A 23,581-nucleotide genomic window follows, 5' to 3' on the forward strand; every position below is an offset into this window, starting at 1 on the left:
TACCCCAGTCTCCAGCAGCCATTCCCTAATGATGCAACCTCGATAAGTTGGGGGATTGTCTTCCATGAATATGAAGTGAGGCCTGTTTTGTTCAAGCGGTTACCCCTCCTGTGGGTTTAGCAGTGCATCTTAACAAGAGTATCTTGGAGAAGAAAAACTTTAGTTTTGGCCCTGGGCCAGGCCAAGCAGAAACTCTCTCTTTTAGCGTCTGTGTCTCTTCCACCACTGATAAAAGACCTCCCACCAGAACTGGCTATCCTTATATAGGGGTGACCGGGTCTAATCTTCTATTGGTGGGGCTGTGTAAAAAAAGAAAAGAGGAAAAGAGAGTGAGTGGCTGAGAGCTGTGTGAAGCATCTGTACCTGTGATTGGTCAGAACAGTGAACAAAGAAAACACAGTGTTTAAGCCTTTCCCTTCAGAAAGTAGGACACTAAGTAGTGAAAGGCAGCTTCATCCCCCCAGTGTGACACCTGACAGAGTTATCTTTACCCGGATGACATAAAACTTAAGTGAAATACCCGTACTGGGACACTACACATATTCTTAATTGAATATCCTTTTGTCTTTAGGAAAAAAAAAAAAAAAAAACATTTTCTGGGCTTTGATTTTATGCTGTTTACTTTGAGGTATACAAGGTGTTACATTGAGGTACACAGTGATAAATTTATACAGGGAAGAAAGATAAAGGTTCTTTTTTACCTGGTCATGTGACCTGTATTTTGTGACGTCTAGTTAAACCTCAGAAGAACTAATTAATTAGTCATAGGACTTGCATACAATGACGTAGAAATAGTTCATCGCTTTTAATCCTGTTCCTTGCATTCTCATATGTATTTATGATTAAGAGCCAATATGCAAAATATGTTGGGTTTATGATTTTAATTGCACAGATGAAATAAAAGTTATGTTTTATCCTACACGTCTGGGAGTCCTGAAACCAACCACAAATCCACAGATTTATACAGTGTTTTTTTCTACCAAAGCAGAATAGTTCTTATTTCTCAAATAAAAATTGATGATTTCATTGATGCCATTTCAGGATACATGCAACTTCTTTATTGCTTTTTAGTTTATTTTGAAAGGTGAGTCGAACAACAGACGGTATCTGTCCTTTTTGTTCTATTTAGTGTTGCACTGATGTAAGACATGAGTACTGCACATTTAGTACTTATAAATTGTTGATAGGATTATCCACTGCTGATATAACTCAGATCATCTTATACTGTAAGAAATATCCCAACATGGATAAGTAGGTTTTGTATCTTGGCAGTCAACATGAACCATATTATAATTTATAAGTGGAACCTGTGGTCCATTAGATCACAAGACAAGTAATTAACAAAATGTCTATATCAGGAGTGATCTGTCTACGGAAGGTGTCTGGGAATGTTCATTAAAGTACAATTTGGATCCGCAATAACTATTTAAATGCTGCATGTGAACTGCATGTGAACATTATGTGCGGCTCATAAATAGAGAATAATGTCCATGGAGCACCATCTCTGCATTGCCTAACAACAAACAGCCTGATCAGGGGAATTCATAAGTGATGCTGATGAAGCAGCAACAACTATTATTTTAATCTAGAATAACCTTGAGCTGATACCATACAAACAAAAGAATCCATTAACTTTAATAGCATTTCTTTATTTCTTTCACATAATTTGACAGTGATTACAGGACAACATCTAGACATACAACACATTACTATGTGTACAATAAGTACTTTACAGACATTTTAGTAACTAATGTGCACAAAAGTTATTGTCACACTATTTCAAAAGTCACGTGGTTTACACATGCACAAAACCACAATTTGGTCTATAATGCTTCAACTGGCTTTAAAGGGAATCTGACACCCTATTGAGAGGACTGGGAAAGGAGTGTAATGATATCTATTATAGTAAACAAATGTTGTTTGATGCCCTGGCTGACGCTACAGCAAACTCCCAGGGGACAGTGTTTTGCTTAACCATTCTAGCATCCAATCAGGAGAGTGCCAGACCTGTCAATTAAAGATTCCCTTTAAAGATTTTTTTTCTTTGCTGTGTAATGTACTATGTATGATCAGTGGCTATTTGACCATTGGGACCTCAAATGCTAAAAAAGCCAGCTACTTCAGCTCCCTAAACCTGGAATGTGGTCTAACTAGGCCTATGATGATGGCCTTTTATTTTAGAGATTGGTTGGGAACCTAGTGGTTTAACCCTTCTTCCCCACAGCATCTGCATGTGACACACACTGTTGTGCCTGCCTTAATACAACCAATTTTTTTTTTTTTTTTTTGTCTTTTGTCAAGAATACTGCAGTCAGATGTTAAATTAAAGCAGGGGTGCACATCCTGTGTCCCTCCAACTGCAAAACTACAATTCCCATCACAATCAGTTAGCCAAAAGTTGTCCAGGTATGATGGGAATTTAGTTTTGCAGCAGCTGGAGGGCCATAAGTTGTGCACCCCTGCATTAAAGAGTCACTGTTGTATTTTTTTTTTTTTTGCTGAAAACAATAGTCCAGGCGAATTTAAGAAACTTTGTATTGGGTTTATTTGCCAAATATGCCATTATCTGCATTTAAAAAGCCTTTTCCCATCCCCCCACTCTCCTCTCCTCTTTTCCACCCACAGCAAAAAATCTGAAAATTGTGACTTGTTGCATGAGTCACACTCTGTCTGTTCCTATAGAGAGGGGAGGGGGAGGAGGGAGTTAGCCAGCAGCAAAAAGCCGAGAACAAAAGGATTACAGGCACGTAGCTGGGTGACAGCTGTAATCAGAGCTCAGAGGTCATTGCTGACTGTCAGAGGAGATACAGGGTGAGGTATTTGTAGATTAACTCTTTGTTGCCCTGTTTTGGTCTTTTATTTAGCTCTCTCCATAGGAGAACAATGAAGACAGGGGGGAGAGCTTCAAACTGCTTTTTCATGATAAAAATGCATTTTTCGGCTAATAAACCCAAAGACAAAGTTTCTTAAAATCGCATGGACTATTGATTTCTGCAAAAAAAAAATTCACGACAGTGACACTTTAAAGTCTGTAGCATCAAATTAGCTATTTTTCTTTTCCCTTTTAAAGTGCAGCATGCTCTGGATATGTTTTTTTTTTCCATGCATTTTTCCCCATAGTCTTCTCAATAGGACTTGGAAAAAGCCACAAAAAACACTGGTAAGAGATGCTTCGAAAAATGTTATAAAAACTTGTGGGATTTAGGAACGGAAAAAAGTATTTTCTGAGAAGCAGCCCTTAATGTTTTATCAGTTTTCATACATGTTAATAAATTATTGTACAAAATTATTCACCACATATGTTACACTAAAATGTAACATATTACTGTATAAAACAAACTGCGACCACTAAGGATCTGTACAGTGACGTCATATAAAACACATTCACCTAATGTACCCGAGATGAGGAATTCTTTTGTCCTGTGTCACAAATGAGTTTTTATAAGGGGTATTCCATAGATTTTTTTCCCTTTGCTTTCTTGTTGCAGCCACCATCCCTGTGTTGGTCCCTGCCTTGCTGCACTTTGTGCCTGTGCTACACAAGGACGTTCCCACTGAGCCAATCAGTGACTGCAGGGGTGCAATCAAGTGGCTGATCAGTAAGGTTCTTATGCAGCACAGAAGTATAGCATGGTGAGGGAACAACATTAGGATAGTGGGGAGGGAGCAGGGAGAATAAGTTTATTTATTTTTTTTATCAACTGTGCTCTGAGCATAGTTTTTTTAGAAAAAATAATCTTAGGAATACCGCTTTAAGTATTTAATATACATTTATGTCAACATCATAGGAGATACTTAATGAATAGTGTATAAATAGTGTAATCTCCACACACATGTATCAAATCAACACATCATATGCTAAATGATAATTTGCCTCTTTGGATAATCAACACTTCTGGCAAAGAACTACTTTATACTTGCAACATTAATTGCAGTGAACGGGATACTGTTTATCCAACTAATATTTTTATTTTGCACATTCTTATATTTCTGGGTATTGTGAGGGTATAACCAGTAGGAAGAGCGATTGTGATCCTGCTGCATACAGCTCTCGTAAGAACACATCTGGAATACTTTGTCCAGTTCTGGAGACCTCACCCACAAGATACTGATAAAATAGAATGGGCTGCGAAAATGGTAGAAAACCTTAAGGCCTTATTCACACGTTCAGTAATATTTTCTAGTCCTGAAACAACCCGCTAAAAATTACGGATTGGACATCCGTATTGCATCCGTATTTCCGTTAATGCGTTTTTACTACTGACTGCTTTATACAAGTTAATAAAGTTGAGTAGGTTAAAAAAAAAAAAATAGCACCAGTTTGCCCAACCCCTAAAATAAGTCACATGATCGCTTGTCAGCCTGTGGTTGCTTAGAAACAGAACCTTGTGACCTATGAGTCATCCATATTTTTTTTTTACGAGAATAAGGAAATACGGATGCCAAACATGTTGCAATCCGTAAACAATTGATTTCAAAGAGAGGATCTGTAAAAAAATCTGGGTCCGCACTAGGACATCTTTTTTTTTTCGGCATTGATTTTCATCCGTTTCATCTAGCCCAATAGACATCAATGTGCACTAACTTGGATACAGAAATACGGATCCGTAAATTATGGGACGTGTGAATAAGGCCTAAGTACAAAACATATCAGTACCTCCAGCGTATTCATTGAAAAGCGGCCACAGAAAACCCTGTCAGTAGACACTATGGAGTGTGCGGCAGGAGCAGTAGGAAGTTCTGATGCGGGCGCGCACAGATGCGCCTGCATCAGAACTCTGCAGCGTTAGGGTATAAACACACACACCGTATACGCAGCGTATTTACTGCTGCGATACGCAGCAAATACGCAACAAATACGCAGAAGATTAGATCTAAATAACTGAACACAGCATTAAATCTGCACCATCAAATCTGCTGCAGATCTGCTGCGTATACGGTGTGTGTGTGTGTTTGTACCCTTAAAGATCTTTTCTGAGACCGACCGCCGACGGCCGGTCTCATACTATGTGAACATAGCCTAAGCCGTCATCCACACATCAGTTTTTTCTGTCCATGAATCAGGATGCCAATTCACAGGCAACACAAAAGGACCAATTGATTTCAATGTGGTCATCCACACGTCAGTTTTGAAAATGGATCAGTTTTTGACCACTGATCTGTTCTTCAGAAAAAGTAGGACCTGCATTTAAATGGTCCCTTTTTGAGGAACGGAAGTTCCAACAGAAGTTAATAGGTCAGTGTTTAAAGGATACCTCTCACTTCACAACTGTGGCAGGATACTCTGAAAAAAAAATCATGCTAGTAGGTGGTCCTGGTAGCCATGGTAGAGAACTCTCAAAAGTGCAATAGACTGCATTGTAATATGCTTACAATGCAGTCTACGGACCATCCGGGAACTCCATACCACAGCTCAAGTTAGAAAAGGACAGCCTACCTGCAGGATTTTTTTGAAAGTAACCTGCCGTATTCAGGAAGTGAGAGGTATCCTTTAATGGATGCCACACAATTGCACCATTTGTTTGATGTCTGTTTTTCAAAGTTTTGCTTGAAAGCCCTAGGCAGGCTATAACCTATGGCCTTTTTATTACCCTCCCATCCATTCTTGTAGACCTGCAAAAACTGATGCATCACTGATAGCTTCTCCAAGACATCACATCCTGGAAAAAATCTGATATGTTGATTAGGGATGGGATAACAGACTAAAAAGCTAGATCTACACAACGACAAAGATCACTTAACATGACACTTCATGTTAAGGCCCCGTTCCCACTGAGCAAAACTAGCAGAATGAACATGTTCATTCTTCAGCGTGGACAGGGCAGGAGCGCGCGCCTCCCATAGATTCCCATTATGAGCGGGAGGCTAACGACATTCCGCTAGTTTTGCTCAGTGGGAACGGGGCCTAAGGTGTCATCCCGTGACTGCGAATGCGGCTTTTCTTCCTTAGACCTCACTTCAAGTCTCGTGTGACTTGGCAATTTTGTAAACAGCCCAGTCACAGCTATAATAAAGTTGCAGACAAGTCAAACAAAATATTTAGGTCTTGTCAAATGGAAAAGACTTGCTGTGGTGCGACCAAAGCCGTTGTGTAGTCCCAGCTTTCGTCTTCTCCTGTTTGTCTAACCACTTTAAGGCCAGCCATGGCATACCATAATCTCCATTGTCAGTCATAGTACAGTATCCACGTCATACTATAGCTGAAACCCAATGCAGATTTTGCCAGCAAAGCTTTACTACAATCGTACACATTAGCTCTTTGTGTGACTATTCTCATCCCTATTTTTATACTTAAATATTCTTTAGAGTAATTAAGTCAGTCAGTAAAAAACATGATGAACCTAGAACTGCTGTAAATCTGTCTACAGAAGGTCATCTGCAAAAACTGAGAAGCCTTGCAAGCAGTACAGGAGTTTGGGGGGAAAGATCAAGCATGAGTCCTAACATTACTCAGGTAAGAAGACTGCACACATAACATGACATGACAGCCATGGTTTGCCAAGAATGTGGCAAACTTAATTAAAGGGAAAGGTTTATGATCTGGGGGAACTGAATATACATATAAGTCATCAGGGTGATTATTTATAAGCAGTGGATAGAATTCTAAATGCAAAATTATTTTAAAATCATTGTTTTTGCTATAATAATTATCTCTCAGTTTAAACACTGTTTGGTTTATTTTTACCCATAACCCATAAGATGCCTATTTCAGACCTTGCTATTTGGTATTCTTTTTATTGTATTTTAAAAGGCTGAAGTGCATCTCTGTGCAGTCACTTTGGGGAGATCTAAAATGTATGTTACATTAGGAGATACTGAATATTACAGGATTTTATGGCAGGAGATAAAAGAAAGCATGTTTTATTGCACATTTCAATAAATCACTAGCTTGTACTGCACATTTAAAGCAAATTATGGGAAAAAAATTCAATATTTAACCTGGAAGGCAATGTTTTACAAGGGATATTAAATGACATGTTAAATGCAAGAGTTGGTGTCTTCCTATAACTCCCTGTAGGCTAAAATGGGGTATCAACATGAAAAACATACTGCCTATATTTATTTATTTATTACCTAAATAATTTTAATTAACTTGATTTTATTAAATATTTTATTTATGAAGTCCACCTTTGATTACTGCTGCTTTACTTGCTGCTGTTTTAATCTCTTGGTTAATCAACAAGAATAAAAAATAACAGCCAAATGTATCACTTTCCAGTATCTACTCATATATACACTCTAATAATATTGGCTTTAGGTCGAGGCCTTGTCCTTAATCGTAACAGCAATTAAGCGCAAGGTCAAGGCCGAAGCATGCTAACTTCTGGTTTTACCTTTGTGCAGATGTCCTATTTTAATGTTTTTGCAGTACAGTTGTGATTTTATCATGTCCTGCTGTATCATCACCTTGTTCATGTTTTATACAGTATAGATTGCATAATGTAAGGGGAACCTGCTTAAAGGTTCCCACTTTCAGTGTTTGAGGGCTTTTAGAAGCTGTGTAATACTGGCATACACTACAGTCATGTTTAAGCTCTTACCTTGCATACATGTATAGGCTGGCATATACTGACCAGCGATACCAGCACTACACTACTGAACTATCAGTGCTGCATTACTTTCAACTAATGGCACCTACCTGGCTTTAAATAAAAACTTCCAAGTTTTCACCCAAAACACAGTGACCCATATTTAACGAAACCATCTAATTCTTAAACAGTGTAAATTTAGACTAGACAGCCTCAGCAAGAACCACTGTGATAAATTTGGCACTGTTTTTGAATGTCTGGTCTAAGTTTAGATGAACTATTAATTGGCTAAAAATGTGCCAGTTTTGCGCCATAATTGTGGTGCATTTTATGGGTATGGTGTTGCATGGGCAGCCACAAATACTTTTATTAAACATGACTGAAAAGTATCTAAAAGTTCTAAAAAAAAAAAATGTGGCTTAAATTATATAAGCAAGTTTTTTAGGACACATTATGCTAGAAATCAGAACTAGAGATTAAACCTTGAGAACAATCAAATTTGTCTCAACCTGAACTCACAGCATTTGATTTTTAAAGTTGGAAGCAGCCCTGGGGAGTCCTAGAAAACATGGGTACAACCTTTGGCCTAATCGATGTTTTCCAGGCAGCCTTAGGGCTGCATCCCACTTCTGCATCAAATGCTGAGAGTTTGGGTTCGGAGGAACTCGAGCATGCTCATGGTTCGCTCATGTCTAATCAGAACCACTTCCAATAATAAATCTGCCCCAGTGGCTTTAATAAGTATCTGGTATGATTATCAAGCTCTGCAAACAATGGTGATACAAAATGTGCTAGGTTAGGATGCAAGCTACAAAAGTGCAATGTATTTAGGTGTGAGAATGGCCAGCAGCGGACGTGCTCAGAGGCAGGCTAACAGGCCTTTCATTCTTACATCAATCTGTCCATTCATAGATGCATATTTTTTCCCTTAATGCACATGGAGAGGATGAAGTATATATTTCAACATAATTAGATTTCCACTGCATTCCAGGGTCCTTATTTGCAGGCACTCCCATAGAAGTAGCTTTGAAGTTAAAGGTGATGGATCCAATTTAACAAACCGACTGCTTCAAATCAGTTCTTGGGAGCTTTAGCAATAAAAACCTCATTTGAACCTTAAAAAATACAGCAACAATAAAGCCTTTAGGGTCTTTTCTGTGTTATGATGCAATTCACCATAGTTCAAGGTTAGGCGACAGGGCTGCCATATCTTTCCTCTAGGATCTTTTCCATCACTGAAATACTCTAGGAAAAACAGTAAATTATGTTAGTATGACATAACAATAATACATAGATGAACATTAAATGTACAGTATATGATCTGATGACACAAAGGTAGGGCAGCCTGAATCAGGTCACAACATCTGCAAAATACCTCACAAATGGTTCTTTCATTTCTATTGACAGGAATGAAATAATCTACAATAACAGACAACATATTGTTTGTGTCATTCTGTATGTCTCGAACAGGATACATGTTGGTACTTTGATAGTCTTTGAAAACTGTCCTGTTAAAAATGCAATCCAATTCGAGGGGCTTGATATATAGAACAAGGAGCTTGGTTAAAGATAATCCTTGGTCAAAGATTTTGTAGATCTAATAATTTATTCATTTAAACTAGGGGTGGGGAACCTCCGGCCCGCGGGCTGCATCCGGCCCCTGAGACCTCCCGATGCGGCCCGCGGCCCGCAGCTCCCCTGTGATGCGCGCCGCTCTGGAGGAGGAGGGAGCCAGCATACACAGCATCCTCCGGTGTCTGTGACAGCTGCCGGACACAGGAGGATGCTGTCTATGCCGACTTCTTCCCCAGCAGAGCGGCGCGTGTCTTCGGTCTCCTGCGGGCGGCGCGCGATGAAATGCAGGAGAAAGACCGGCACAGAGGACCTGGGACAGAAGAGGACATGGGCAGCGTGGGAACCGAGGTAAGGTGAGTGGGATGTTTATTTTTTTTATTTGGGGGTTAACTAGGCCACCAGGGACATGCCTGATGGGGGTTAACTAGGCCACCAGGGATATGCCTGATGGAGGGTTAAATAGGCCACCAGGGACATGCCTGATGGGGGTTAACTAGGCCACCAGGGACATGCCTGATGGGGGTTAACTAGGCCACTAGGGACATGACTGATGGGGGTTAACTAGGCCACCAGGGATATGCCTGATGGGGGTTAACTAGGCCACCAGGGATATGCCTGATGGAGGATTAAATAGGCCACCAGGGACATGCCTGATGGAGGATTAACTAGGCCACCAGGGACATGCCTGATGGGGGTTAACTAGGCCACCAGGGACATGCCTGATGGGGGTTAACTAGGCCACCAGGGACATGTCTGATGGGGGTTAACTAGGCCACCAGGGACATGCCTGATGGGGGTTAACTAGGCCACTAGGGACATGACTGATGGGGGTTAACTAGGCCACCAGGGATATGCCTGATGGGGGTTAACTAGGCCACCAGGGATATGCCTGATGGGGGTTAACTAGGCCACCAGGGATATGCCTGATGGAGGATTAAATAGGCCACCAGGGACATGCCTGATGGGGGTTAACTAGGCCACCAGGGACATGCCTGATGGGGGTTAACTAGGCCACCAGGGACATGCCTGATGGGGGTTAACTAGGCCACCAGGGATATGCCTGATGGGGGTTAACTAGGCCACCAGGGATATGCCTGATGGGGTTAACTAGGCCACCAGGGACATGCCTGATGGGGGTTTACTAGGCCACCAGGGACATGCCTGATGGGGGTTAACTAGGCCACCAGGGACATGCCTGATGGCGGTTAACTAGGCCACCAAGGACATGCCTGATGGGTGTTAACTAGGCCACCTGGGACATGACTGATGGGGGTTAACTAGGCCACCTGGGACATGACTGATGGGGGTTAACTAGGCTACCAGGGACATGCCTGATGGGGGTTAACTAGGCCTACCAGAGGCATCACTGGGGGGGGTTAACTAGGCTACCAGGACCATGACTGATGGGGGTTAACTAGGCCTACCAGAGGCATCACTGGGGGGGGTTAACTAGGCTACCAGGGACATGACTGATGGGGGTTAACTAGGCCTACCAGAGGCATCACTGGGGGGGGTTAACTAGGCTACCAGGGACATGACTGATGGGGGTTAACTAGGCCTACCAGAGGCATCACTGGGGGGGTTAACTAGGCTACCAGGGACATGACTTGGGGGTTAACTAGACTACAAGGGGCATCACTGGGGGGGTTAACTACAATAGCAGGGGAACTAGGGGAACAATACTTTGCCTTGCCCGGGGTGCTGCTAACCCACGCTACTAACTGCCGCACACAGTATGCGGCCCTCGAATGATTTTATTAATGCCTGACCGGCCCTCGACATGGAAAAGGTTCCCCACCCCTGATTTAAACCAATGCTCATTCTGGTGTCCAATGGGTGGTACTACTTTGGGTGTACATACAAAGAGATGTCAATCAATCATTAGGACAGCCCACTAAACTCTTAAAATGAACCAGTTTATTGCAGTGTTTTTCCTCCCACTCCCACCAGAACAAAAATTGTTCATGAAACATAAGAGATTTAAGACTATGGAACTCTCTGCTACAGAAAGCAGCCATGGTTAAATCACTATTAGGCTATGTATACACGGTAAAATAACAGCAAAATACATAGCCTAAGGCTGCACGGAATACAGAAGTGGGATGCCTGTAATGGAGACCCCCGCATATTCATACAGTTCCCCCGCTCCCAGCATCATATCAGAGATGCTGCCCATGCAGGAAGGGAGTTGAGGGGGGTCTCAGTTACAGGCCTCCCATGCAAACCACGGAATGTGTGAATGTAGCCTTAGGCTGCATTCAAATGTCCGAAAAATATATACGCAATTGTAGACAGACTACGGACCAATTCACATGTCTGTAGCTATGGGTCTGCGGCTACAAATAGCCCTATGGACGTGTGAATGTAGGCTGAGGATGTATTTACAAGGTTAATAAAAACAATAGAGATTTATCAGTAGTCTTAGGCTACATTCACAGTTCCGTAGTGCAGCCCCCGACCTGAAACACACTACAAATGTGCATCAGTAATGCTCTGTGCTTCACAGAGAACTACATTGCCACTTGTTCCTATGGTCCTATGTTCTGTCAGCAACTGTCTGTCCACAGAACAACAACAGGCCTTACAGTAGGAATATTCTTAGTTGCCCATTCCAACCAATCACATCTCAGCTTACAAATATTCATGAACCCAGGTAAAATGAAAGCTGAGTTGTGATTGGCTGTTATGGACAACAAAGGACATTCTTACTGTAAGACATTGATAAATCTCCCCCATGTACATAAACCACATGGAAAACACGCCTCCAAAACAGCTTGTAAATTAGCTTTGATTTTACAAAACACCCCAGAAACCATGCAGTTTTCTGTTCCAATTTACTTCAATAGGAACTGCTCACAACAGCATGAAAATAGCACTGAAAAGTGATATATTACATTTTCAGAGCAGATCCACTTGGCAGCTCATACTGAAAGCAATAGGAGCTTAAAAATGGCTGAAAAACAGCATCCAGATATACCGGTACAGGAAAGAAAGTAAATCTGGCTTCTATCGTATGGAATTTCATGTCTTTTTTCGGTCATATGAGCTATGTTACTATGAATAAATGACTTAGTTGTCCTAAATCTTTTACCACAAATAAATGTATCAATCTGCTCAGCTATTCCTGCTCTGTGACATGCTGCTCACAGATTAGATTTTCAATGTGACAGGTTCCTGTTTTAAGCAAATAAAGTTAACATTTACTTTGGTATGCAGCTGAACTGATGCAAGATGTCCGTTCTGGCTCAAATGGCTTATCCAGGATTGAAAAAAAAATTACTACTTTTTTTCAAAAACAGCACCACTCCTGTCCTCAGGTTGTGTGCGGTATTGTAATTAGGTTTTTCTTGCATGATTGTATCAATAGCATGTGATTGCAATCACATGCTATTGATACAATCATGCAAGAAAGATATTTTATTAGTTGTGGTAGTAATTATTAACTGTTCTGATTAAATGTAGTTTTGAGGGTAGTGCATGCACCTTATACTTTATTTATTTATTTACTTGGCATCTTCCTCTTTATTATTAGGTGGTGATGTGCAATACATATTAACATCTAACAGGTTCTAGTAGTCTAGTAGTCTAGAGGGACCTGGGGATTGGTTACTACCTTGCTGAGCATGGGTATTTATATCGGAGCCTTTCTACTAGCTAGTACCTCTTTTGAAGAAGGCATAGCCGAAACGTACGTCGGGTGGGGGCTGCCGGTGGACACTTTACTCCAGCACTACCTTGGTAATATACCTTCATTATTTTCATGTATTGCACTAATTTTGTATCTTGATTCTACACATAGGTGTATATGTTGTTCTGATTTTAGGAGCTACAGTACTATCTTCTCTTTTTTCACATTTCACCTTCTGCGGTCCACCTGCATTACCCCCTGCTTGTATGTTCGTTATCGTTGTTTCTTTTAAAATCCTTTCCAGTAGTGGTTCATTGCTCTTTTCCTGCTCCTTGTATCTATATTTATATGTGTATTTTTTAACAATAAAGATTTTTTTCATGTTTGATATAAGTCTGAGGTTCAGTTGCTTCTTTTTCGGTTTGTTCTCGCACATTAATCCACAGTGAAACTGATTGCTATAAAGTCAATGTATGTGTGTTCTCACTGCGTGTTTGGTGCGATTTTTACATGCGAGTTTTGATTTTAACAGGAGAGTTTAACGCCACAAAAAACGCAGTTTCATGTGAGTTTCGTGCGAGTTTTGTGCGATAAATACGCAGCAATACGGTATGTGTGAAGGCAGATCCGCAGCAGATTTGATGGTGCAGATTTGATGCCGTGTTCAGTTATTTAAACGAAATCTGCGGATCTGCAGCAGAAAATAAGCTGCGGATCCGGTAAGTGTGCGTACCTTTAGGGTGCGTTCACACCTACAGGATCTGCAGCAGATCTGCAGCAGATTTGATGCTGTGTTCAGTTATTTAAATTAAATCTGCTGCAGAAAATCAGCTGCAGATCCTGTAGGTGTGAACGCACCATTAAGCAGAAATGTTTTTTATTTTACTGTGTGAACCCAGCCTGAGGCTACATTAACACATCCCCAGGACTGTCCAGGCAGACAAAAACTATGGATGTGTGAATGTAGCTTTTTTGTATACAATTTATAAAATGATCATCAATAGGACTGAAAATTAAATTTCTGGCTTCAGAGATGGTGAACTGCCCACACAAAGAAAAGAACTACCTCAATATTAATCAGTAAGTGCAGAAAAAAAATACTCTTAACAACAATCAAAATAGGGAGGGCGAAAGCGGGCATAGCATAGCAGCAGCCCGTACATGAAGGGGTGGGCAGCAGGGGGTTAATAGTTCACACATGAGGAAAGGTACACGCGGGGATCACGGGACAGGGAGTAGGTAACCAGGGATACGGGGGTAGGCCAATCGGGGGAGAGTTTTGGGAGTGGGTAGGCGTGATTTGGGGGGTCAGATATAAGGGGAAAGGGGGAGGGGCTTACCCACTTGCTCCTGTGTCCGGACCTGGAAGCGCCCGCCCGCCCTTGTTTTTTGGCCGGTGGGGGTTGGCTGTTTGTTATACTACTTGTCGCGGCAGCTGGCGGAGGGGTGGTCGTGGATGGCACGGTGTGAGGAGGTGTTGGAAGTTGTAGTTAAAAGGTGGTAACCCCCTCTCCTTTATATCTTAAGGAGGTCGGGGACCTGGATGGTGGGTTACCGCTTAAGTGGTGTGCTCGGTGATTCCTTAAGAATCGGTGGAAGCAGTGTGGGCAGATTTGCCAGCCCCGAGTCGGCGCGGTGCGACGGGGGGATCTAATTTTACACTGCTGATGGGCCATCCATGACCTCCCTGTTTTAGGTATACTGGGGTGATATGCTGGTTATGTTTGGGGGTGGTTGTCATATATATGGGATTGTTATATATATTTACTGTTATTTAATTTCAATAAAAGGCTGCTGTGGCCGTTAATATCCACTTTTAAGCAGGTGTTGTGTCTTTGATTCTAGGTAAAGGGGGGGGGTGGTTTTGGGGTTCGGGAAAGGTTACATACGCCCCCGTAGTATGCCATACCCCTAATCATGGTAATTTTTACAAATTATGCAACACTTCACATTACTTGAAAGAAATAACAATCTGCATTAAACAAAATCTTATAGATAATTATATAAAACACCATTTCAAGTGTTATATTCAAGGATACCAAAATGTACTCTTCTCTTCGGTTATTAACATGCCCTGTTCTCATTGGAGAACTACTGTGGTGAGATTATATTACGGCATATTTTATACTTCTCTAATTACAGGCCCCATCTTATGTGCCCCCACAACAGCACCTTCCGCCCCTATGCTTCACCGTCTCAGAGTTTACATAGAAGCAGAGGTACTCACAGCAATCAATCAAGTCTATTCATTTTTTTTCCTATGCCAGAAACACTGGACTATGTGTGGTTGTTCACCAGCTTTATTATACTATAACACATTTATTCTTTGAGCAGAGAACAGAGGCGCAGGAAAAATCCCATTGAAGCAATAGGCTGGGCAGAATCTCCAGCGGAATCCCCGCACGGACTCTGCTCGTAGATTCAGCCTCTGTAGCTCAGTGGGAATGGACCCTAAGGGTGCGTTCACACCTACCGCATCCGCAGCTTATTTTTCCGCGGAAATCCGCAGGTCTGGTAGTGCAGATTTCAACCTGCGAGAAATCCGCGTATGTGTGCGTTTTGCGTTTTTTCTGCAGCAAGTTTATCGCAACTGAAATGTCCGTTTAGAATGAGAGACATTTTAAACGGACATTTCAGTTGCGATAAACTTGCTGCGGAAAAAACGCAAAACGCACACATACGCGGATTTCTCGCAGGTTGAAATCTGCACTACCAGACCTGCGGATTTCCGCGGAAAAATAAGCTGCGGATGCGGTAGGTGTGAACGCACCCTAAAGAAGCATTCCACAATTTTTTTATTTGTCCCCCAGCTGCACACTGGCACATATACTCACTAGCGCCACTGATCATCGCTGGTTAGTATATGCATCAGCACGCGGCCAGGGGACAATTAAAAAAATGTTGTGGTATACTCACTTAGCAAACGTGCTTCCTCCTCCTCATATGCCGTTCTTTTCCTCCCATTGTTCACAGTTCATCACATATAATATATATATGTTACAGTATACACACTATATATACTGTCAGTCTGATTATAGGAACTATTAATTAACTATTGCCTAATGAACTATGAAAGGCGCGTTTATGCTACTTTGCACAGTGAAATGTGTTGGATAATTTAAAGGGCTGTACGTTTATAGATTTTAAGACGTAATATATTCAGTAGTGTTACATGTTACTTTGTGCTTGGATTAATGTAGTTTTGTATTGACTATACTGTATAAGATACACGATATTTAGTAATGCTACAGTATACTACTTGATTATTGTAGGGCTGTATGCTCATTCAAACATTGACTATAGCCTGAGACAGCACTTCTCAAACTGTGAGGCGCAGCTCACAGTCTGGTGAGGCGCAGGGTCCCTGCCTGAGCCTGACATCGACACACAGCAGGGACCACAGGATTTGTGACCCACTGATTAAATCTCCTCAAGCTGGGCTGCAGGACATAATTGGCTGACAGCTCAGTCTCTGGGCAGTAGTCTATTGCCTGAGGCGCTTGCGTTCTCCCCTGGCCCTCCCGTGCGCAAGGAGCAGGCTGTACATACACCCCAGGCTCCTGACTCGGCACAGCATACTCTTTGCAGCCTGTAATATGAGCCTGGGGAGCAGCAGGACGGGACGCTGGAGGAAGGGGGAGGGGAGGAGCTCATCATCCAGATCTCCAGGGCAGAGATCAGGGCAAAGTGCTGTGGGTGTGATGTGCTGCAAGGAGGCTGATATGACTGAGAACAATGTTCTGCAGAGGCTGTACAGTGGGCTAACAGGTTGCAGGTCACTACATAGTGAGGTGCAATAGGCTGCAGTGCTGGGGTACAATAGGATGCTGTTCTGGGTGGAATAGGCTGCAGTGCTGGGGTACAATAACATGCTGTTCTGGGTGGAATAGGCTGCAGTGCTGGGGTACAATAACATGCTGTTCTGGGTGGAATAGGCTGCAGTGCTGGGGTACAATAACATGCTGTTCTGGGTGGAATAGGCTGCAGTGCTGGGGTACAATAGGATGCTGTTCTGGGTGGAATAGGCTGCAGTGCTGGGGTACAATAGGATGCTGTTCTGGGTGGAATAGGCTGCAGTGCTGGGGTACAATAGGATGCTGTTCTGGGTGGAATAGGCTGCAGTGATGGGGTACAATAGGATGCTGTTCTGGGTGGAATAGGCTGCAAGGCAGTACATGGTGAGGTGCAATAGGCCCCCTAATAATGGCAATAGATCAAATGGCACAGCATCGGGTTGCTGCTCAGTGGGGCTATACGGAGGGCACAGCAGCAGGCATTATTGCTATATGGAAGGCACAGCAGGGGACATTATTACTATATGGGGCACAGCAGGAGGCATCATTACTATATGGGGACACAGCAGGAGACATTATTACTATATGGGGGCACAGCAGGGGACATTATTACTATATGAGGGTACAGCAGGAGGCATGTTTATTGTATGAAGGGCACAGCACCGGGCATTATGGGAATACCTACTACTTTGATAGTGCCAGGATCACCGCACATCACTCTGACAGTGACAGGAATGCTAAATGTACAGAATTGGGGTAAGGAGGGGAGAGGGAGCTACGGCAGGAAGAGGGGGTTAAGAGTTAAATCATGCTAGCATGTGTGTGTAAGCTGCCAGGTGGGTTATGGAGAAAGAAATGCTGCACTGTGGGGCTGGTATACAGGTGGAGCAGTATGTGGTAATGGGATACTGCAGGTGGAGCAGTATGTATTTTCTGCACTATGTTTGTGGTTTAAGGTGAAGTAACATTTATTTCTGCACTTTGGTGTTGTTTTGATGCTGCTCTGGGATATTATGTGCACTACATGGCGGTATCTGGCGCTTCATAGTTGTATGTGTTTGTTGGTGCGGCCCAAGCATCAACATGGATTGCCGGGTGAGGCCAGAGAACAAAAAGTTTGAGAAGCACTGGCCTTTGTATAGTAGTGTTACAGTATACTATTTGGTGTTCAAATATCTGTCTTGCTCTTTTTACATTACATATGGCATTCTGTTATCTCTTATTTCATCTGCCCGACTCTCCTACTCGCTAGTAGTGGGTAAAGGCCCTATTACACGGAACAATTATCTGGCGTATTTGGCTGGTATCGTCTGTTATGGCCGATAATCGTCTCGTATAATAGTATCCCCCCGTGGCCTCCCCTGCACTTACCCGCTCGCTGCCGCCATGCGCAATAGAGGCGGCAGCGAGCGGGAAGTGAGAAGCAAATGAGTGCTGACAGCGCTTGTTTGCTCCTCTATGGCGCCCTGTGTAATAGTGGCTCAACAATAGGGTATCCAGGAAGGCGAAGTGCAGAACTGCTCTTATTGTATGTGGGATAGCATACCTTGTTCTACAGAATGCTATTGAGATTAAGGGACACTTACAAGCAGTGGTTGAAGATGTACCATTTGAGTATGCTGCCAATGTAAGATAGAAAATCAATGTGAAATGGTAAAAGATGCGGGCACCATTACTGTTACAGAGCGGCATTGGATCAAAGTATGCAGTCAACATGCAGTCATTTACACTTAGTGACCTACAGTTCAGACAAGTTGATCTGAGCTGCAGGACATTGGGTACAAAGCTTTTAATTTGTGCTTCCTATAGTGATATGCTTAGAAGTGCAGGGGAAACTATACAACCTATCACCTAACCATTAGGCATCCCACACTTGCAAATAAAGCTTAAAAGGATTTTATGATTGACAGTCATCACTATGCTATTCACTGAAAGGCAGAACAATTACCATTTGCTATTCACTAGAAAGTTTGTGGGTCTCCTGCTGATGTTTTCAATACTTTCTTTCTATTCTGACATCTTTTATTGAAGCTCCTTTAATGAAATCAAGATGGATATTAATAATTGTTTCACTAAAATGAATATGAATATATATATATATATATATATATATATATATATATATATATACACATACACACACACGATATGGTGAAGCAAGAAACTATCAAATAGAATCTCTAAGCTTTGCAGGCCTTAATGTAAATGAGGGACCTCAACTCCTGTGTACAGCCACCTTTAGATCATAGTGGGTCTCATGCTGCGAGTTTTGCAGTGAAATACTCTGCAATACTCAGTAAAATTAGAGTCAATAGCCTTGCATTCTCGCAGTAGATTTTCATTCCGCTGTGACAATGTAGTGACAACCATGTTCAACCAATTAGCTGCTATGCAAAAAAAGTCTCCTGCCCAAGTCTCTGGGTTCCTGCTCACCGACAGCCTGTTCAGCCAATCACTGGCTAGTGGGACAGCGTGTGATTAGCTGAGTGGACAGTCATGATATTTTGTGCTGACCTTCTAAACACGTAGAAGTGTTTACATTCCTAGTGCTATGCAAATAACTCTTTTTGTACCTCAGCCAATAAAATAATAACACAAGCTTTAGTGGAAGAACACCTGCCCTTATGATTATAAATACTGCTTCTTATCTTTAAATAGATGAGATCTACTTTGACAATGCATTGTGTCAGAGTATTATCTTTCATGCACAATAAATACTTTTAACCTGTAATTTTGAGCAGACAGTCAATAGGATAGCACACTTAGACTGCTATCTAACACACATAAATGGAGCCCTATGGATATATTTGGTCTTTAAGCAAGGCAGTGTAAACACAGTCTCACCTGTAAAGCTTAAACCATTTACTACATGGCACATATGTGAAACATCACAACTTTAAATACTGTGCTCTCCTCCTGTTAGATTTGAAGGGGACCACATGACCATATGGGCAGCTACTCATCTTATGCCCCCTGTACCTGATCAGCTATCAACTGCATGATCAGCATTTATTAAAGTTCTGGTGTAATGTAGACATAGACTTGAATGGACTAGTCACATAACAAGCTTTTTTTTTAGGTAGTGGTGTGTGGCTCAGCTTCTTTTCAAATCATTATGGTTTGATACATAAGAAAACTGCCAGGAGGGGAAGAAATCATGTATGTAGACAAAGCTGTAGAAACATTACCTTTTTAGCTCCTTGTTTTAAAAAGGTCTGCGCAAATTTTTCCAAGACACAGTTGAGGTATCCAGCACCAGTGACTGTTATGGTCCCTTTTTGGCTGAATTCTGTCCTTTACAGTGGGAACAATGGGAAAATATTAATGGAATTTAAAATTAATCAAGTAACACAGAATTTCCAGCAACTATCTCATTAGGCTAACAAAAAATTCAAACTTCAAACAGGCTTAAAAAGAAAACTGTATTTTCTGTAAAGAAAATAGAAAATGTATCAATAACCTTGTATCAGGTGCTTATACTATACAACTGAGGTGTCAAACATGCAGCCCTCTGGCTGTTGCAAAACTATAACTCCTGTCATGCCTGAACAGCCAAAGCTTTGGCTGTCCAGGCATGATGGGAATTGTAGTTTTCCCAACAGTCAGGGAGCCATGAGTGAGACACCTGTGCTATATAGTTGTAGTGCTGATCTGTTGTGTACTAACAAAACATTTTCCAGCCTTTCTCCCACATAGCAATATAGCAGGGGCCACTCCTTGCTGCTTTTGTACATTCCTGTCAAGCGCTGTTCAAGCACTGACTTAGTGTAGCAGGAGTCTTTCTCTGCTACACTGGCGAGTGGGTGACATGGCGAATGCAGGCCACAGTGCCCTCTACAGTCTAAACAATTATCATACTTTTTAAAAACAGGAAAACGTTTCCCCACAAATTGATCTTTCCTGGAGGTTTAAGAAAAGTCTGTTAGCTTAGTGTCATCATCTACAACTACATTGGTGCATAAAGTCTCCACATAGGAATATTATGAGTACATTTTGGAATCTAAATACATAGTGATAATGACTTAAAATATAACCTTTATAAGTATGCATAAAAAAATACACCTAGTATGTGATACCATTACTAAAAGAGGCTGTTCTTGTACAAACAACCTATAGAACACGTAAAACAAAAAGATTCACAGATCAGTGATCACCATCACAGTCAATTATCACAAAGATAGTCCAAAAGGTATATCAGAAGTCACCTTGTAACCTAAAAAGCAATACTCCCAACGTGTTTTTGCCACAAGCGTATGGTGTCATCAGGGTAGGAAAAAAAGATCTTCACAATAGAGTCCTACTCTGTTTAAAGGAATGCTCATTAAGAGGTGTCCATATTGGGCAAGCCCCTGCCGCTATTAAAGGGGTGCAGTAACCTAACTATAGAGGGGGTGGAGCATATTAAAACAGGCTATGTATTTTTGCATGCCACCAAGCAGCTACTCAGTGACCCCCCCCCCCCCCCAATCCACCAAGGACATAACCGTCGGAAGGCTGACGAATAAATAGATCCACCCCCCGGGGTAAACATCTGTGCAGTGGCAATAAATGCTGTGCAGGTATGTCCAAGGTGTAACTGTTCCTCAGCAATTCTGCAGTGGCAGATCCAGCCACTGCAGAATTGCTGAGAAACAGACCAATTAAAATACTAATAAAATGCTGGATTTCAGGGAAATGGTGCTGAGGATGTAAGAAAACTGCATTTCTGTTCAGCATCCCTGGCCCTATGTAAGAATGTTCTAACTTATTGTTAAGTAAGGGTGCGTTCACATGTACAGGATCAACAGCAGATCTGCACCAGATGTGATGCTGCAGCTATCAATGTAACTAAATGACTGAACACAGTATCAAAGCTGCTGCGGATCCTGTACGTGTGAATGCACCCTTAAAGGGAAACTAACAATTAACTTCTTAACCAACAGCTCTATGTGGAATTTAATTAGGCTACTTTTCTTTTTAAGCATACCCTCGCATCCATCAGTCACGGTACATAGAGCTACATAGAATACTGACAGCTTTTAGAAATAAATATATATAGTCAGATTTTAGACAGCAGATTAGCAATGCACCTGTAAGCAGTAAGAGTTGTTTTTCATATAGCTCTGAATACTACCTAATGAGAGCAATTGTTCCTTGGATAAACTGGACTCCTCAGATAATTTAATACATTTAATATTCTGGTATTAGCTTTAATGGTTTTTGGATTACACCTTTCATGCCTTAATATACACAGCTATTAAAAAAAGAAGTCAGAGCCAAACATCTAAATGTTAATGTTAACTGTTTATTATTATGTTTTTCTTTGTATCATTTGCTAACTTTAGCATTTTCCGGGCTAAATTGGATGTATTTGGGATAAATCAGTGGTCATGGAAACAGAGTCCTTAGCTTTCTATTTAAAGAACACCAAAATCAGCAGAACACAAAAGCATTCAACTGTACAACACATGTGGGTAAGATACTGTAGTGCGCAACCCGAATAGTGTGGCTACCCCTTGCAGAACAAAAGCCAGGGTGTCCCAGGGTAGTAAGCCATATTGAAGGGTATGGTACTGGCTGCAGATAGCAAAGGCCCACTGGCACTTGGCTGGTCACAGTTATTGAGATTGGATATGTCAGTGACATGTTTGGCACTAATTGGTTAACGGCATTCTCTCTTTAAAACTGTTGGCAGCTGGTAGCACCGCAGGTGAAATAGCTCAGCCGCTGACTCTGTTTAGCACAAACGCTGATGGTACGGACACTTTTAAACACAAGTATGGACACTTTAAAACACAACAGGTGGAGAAAAGGGGGGGGGGGGGGATTATCAGAGGGAGAATTATCAAACTGGTGTAAAGCAGAATTGTCTCACTTGCCCCTAACAACCAATCAGATTCCACCTTTCATTCCTCACAGACTCTTTGGAAAATGAAGGGTGGACTCTGATTGGTTGCTAGGGGCAACTGAGCCAGTTTCAATTTACACCATGTTCGATCAATCTTCCACTCAGATTGTACCACTGCATGCCTGATAAGGCTAGTGGGGGAACACTGGCCATATTGTGATTAATGCCCACAGCTGGTTACAACAGGAAACTGCAGAGGCAGCGGGGCCAGCAGGAGCAGTGGATACAACAACGGTTATATTGGTGCTAGGTCTGTATTCTTAGGGAAGATGGCAGCACCCAATATACATCAAAACACAGTCTAAGAATGATATTTAGAATGAAGTACATAAACAAGTAGTCATTATGAAAACACCATGCCATACAATGTACTAAATAAAACAGATTTAAAGCGACTCTGTACCCACAATCTGTCCCCCCAAACCACTTGTACCTTCGGATAGCTGCTTTTAATCCAAGATCTGTCCTGTGGTCTGTTCGGCAGGTGATGCAGTTATTGTCCTAATAGAAAAAAAAACTTTTAAACTTGTAGCCCCGTGCCCAATGGGAGTATCTGTGCGCTAACTTTGCACCACCCCCTCCGTCCCTCCTCCCCACCCTCATCATCATTAGGAATGCCACTGGAACATTTTCTCCTGTTTGAACATTGCACAGGTGCCTTAACGATCCAGCCCATGTTCAGTATTCACACTGCTGACGAACAGGAGACAATCTGCCTGGAGCATTCCTAATGATGAGGAGGGTGGGGAGGAGGGAAAGAGAGGGTGTGCCAGCCTAATGCATACACAATCTAAGCCCCGGCCGTTGGGCACGGGGCTGCCAGTTTAAAAGTAGTTTTTTTAGGACAATAGCTGCATCACTTGTCGAACGGACCCCAGGACAGATCTTGGATTAAAAGCAGCTATCTGAAGGTACAAGCGGTTCGGGGGGGGGGTCAGATTGTAGGTAGAGTCGCTTTAAGGATTACTCAGAGGAAATCATTGGGGTGGATGAGGGTCATACCAGATCTTTTAAACCGATCATAACAGTTAATGCCAGTTAAGACCAAAGAAAAACCTTTTGCTAAAGAACCCCTCAGAAGAATCAGAAAAAATTACATTCAGAATGCTCAAAAATGTGTAATACGCATATTACCCAAAAATTTCTTCGTACAGAAGAAAAAACATCT

At 42.0% G+C, this 23,581-nt stretch overlaps 1 protein-coding gene across 2 annotated transcripts in view; it reads right to left on the reverse strand.

Annotated features, from left to right (window-relative positions):
• Positions 1-257: 257 nt before the first annotated feature.
• Positions 258-23,581, reverse strand: part of PRELID2 (PRELI domain containing 2) — a 96,125-nt gene continuing 72,801 nt past the window's right edge. Inside the window, exons 5-6 of one of the 2 annotated variants that reach the window (XM_069971987.1) lie at positions 19,715-19,820; positions 258-299 (exon numbers count right to left, since the gene is read on the reverse strand). In XM_069971987.1, the coding sequence (XP_069828088.1) occupies positions 288-299; positions 19,715-19,820 (118 nt within the window). In that variant the 3' untranslated portion in view covers positions 258-287. Of the gene's footprint in view, positions 300-1,628; positions 8,775-19,714; positions 19,821-23,581 lie in introns of those variants that run through there. The other variant, XM_069971978.1, reaches the window with a different exon arrangement.

This window comes from Dendropsophus ebraccatus, chromosome 1, assembly GCF_027789765.1.
Source record: "Dendropsophus ebraccatus isolate aDenEbr1 chromosome 1, aDenEbr1.pat, whole genome shotgun sequence".
Classification (NCBI taxonomy): Eukaryota; Metazoa; Chordata; class Amphibia; order Anura; family Hylidae; genus Dendropsophus; species Dendropsophus ebraccatus.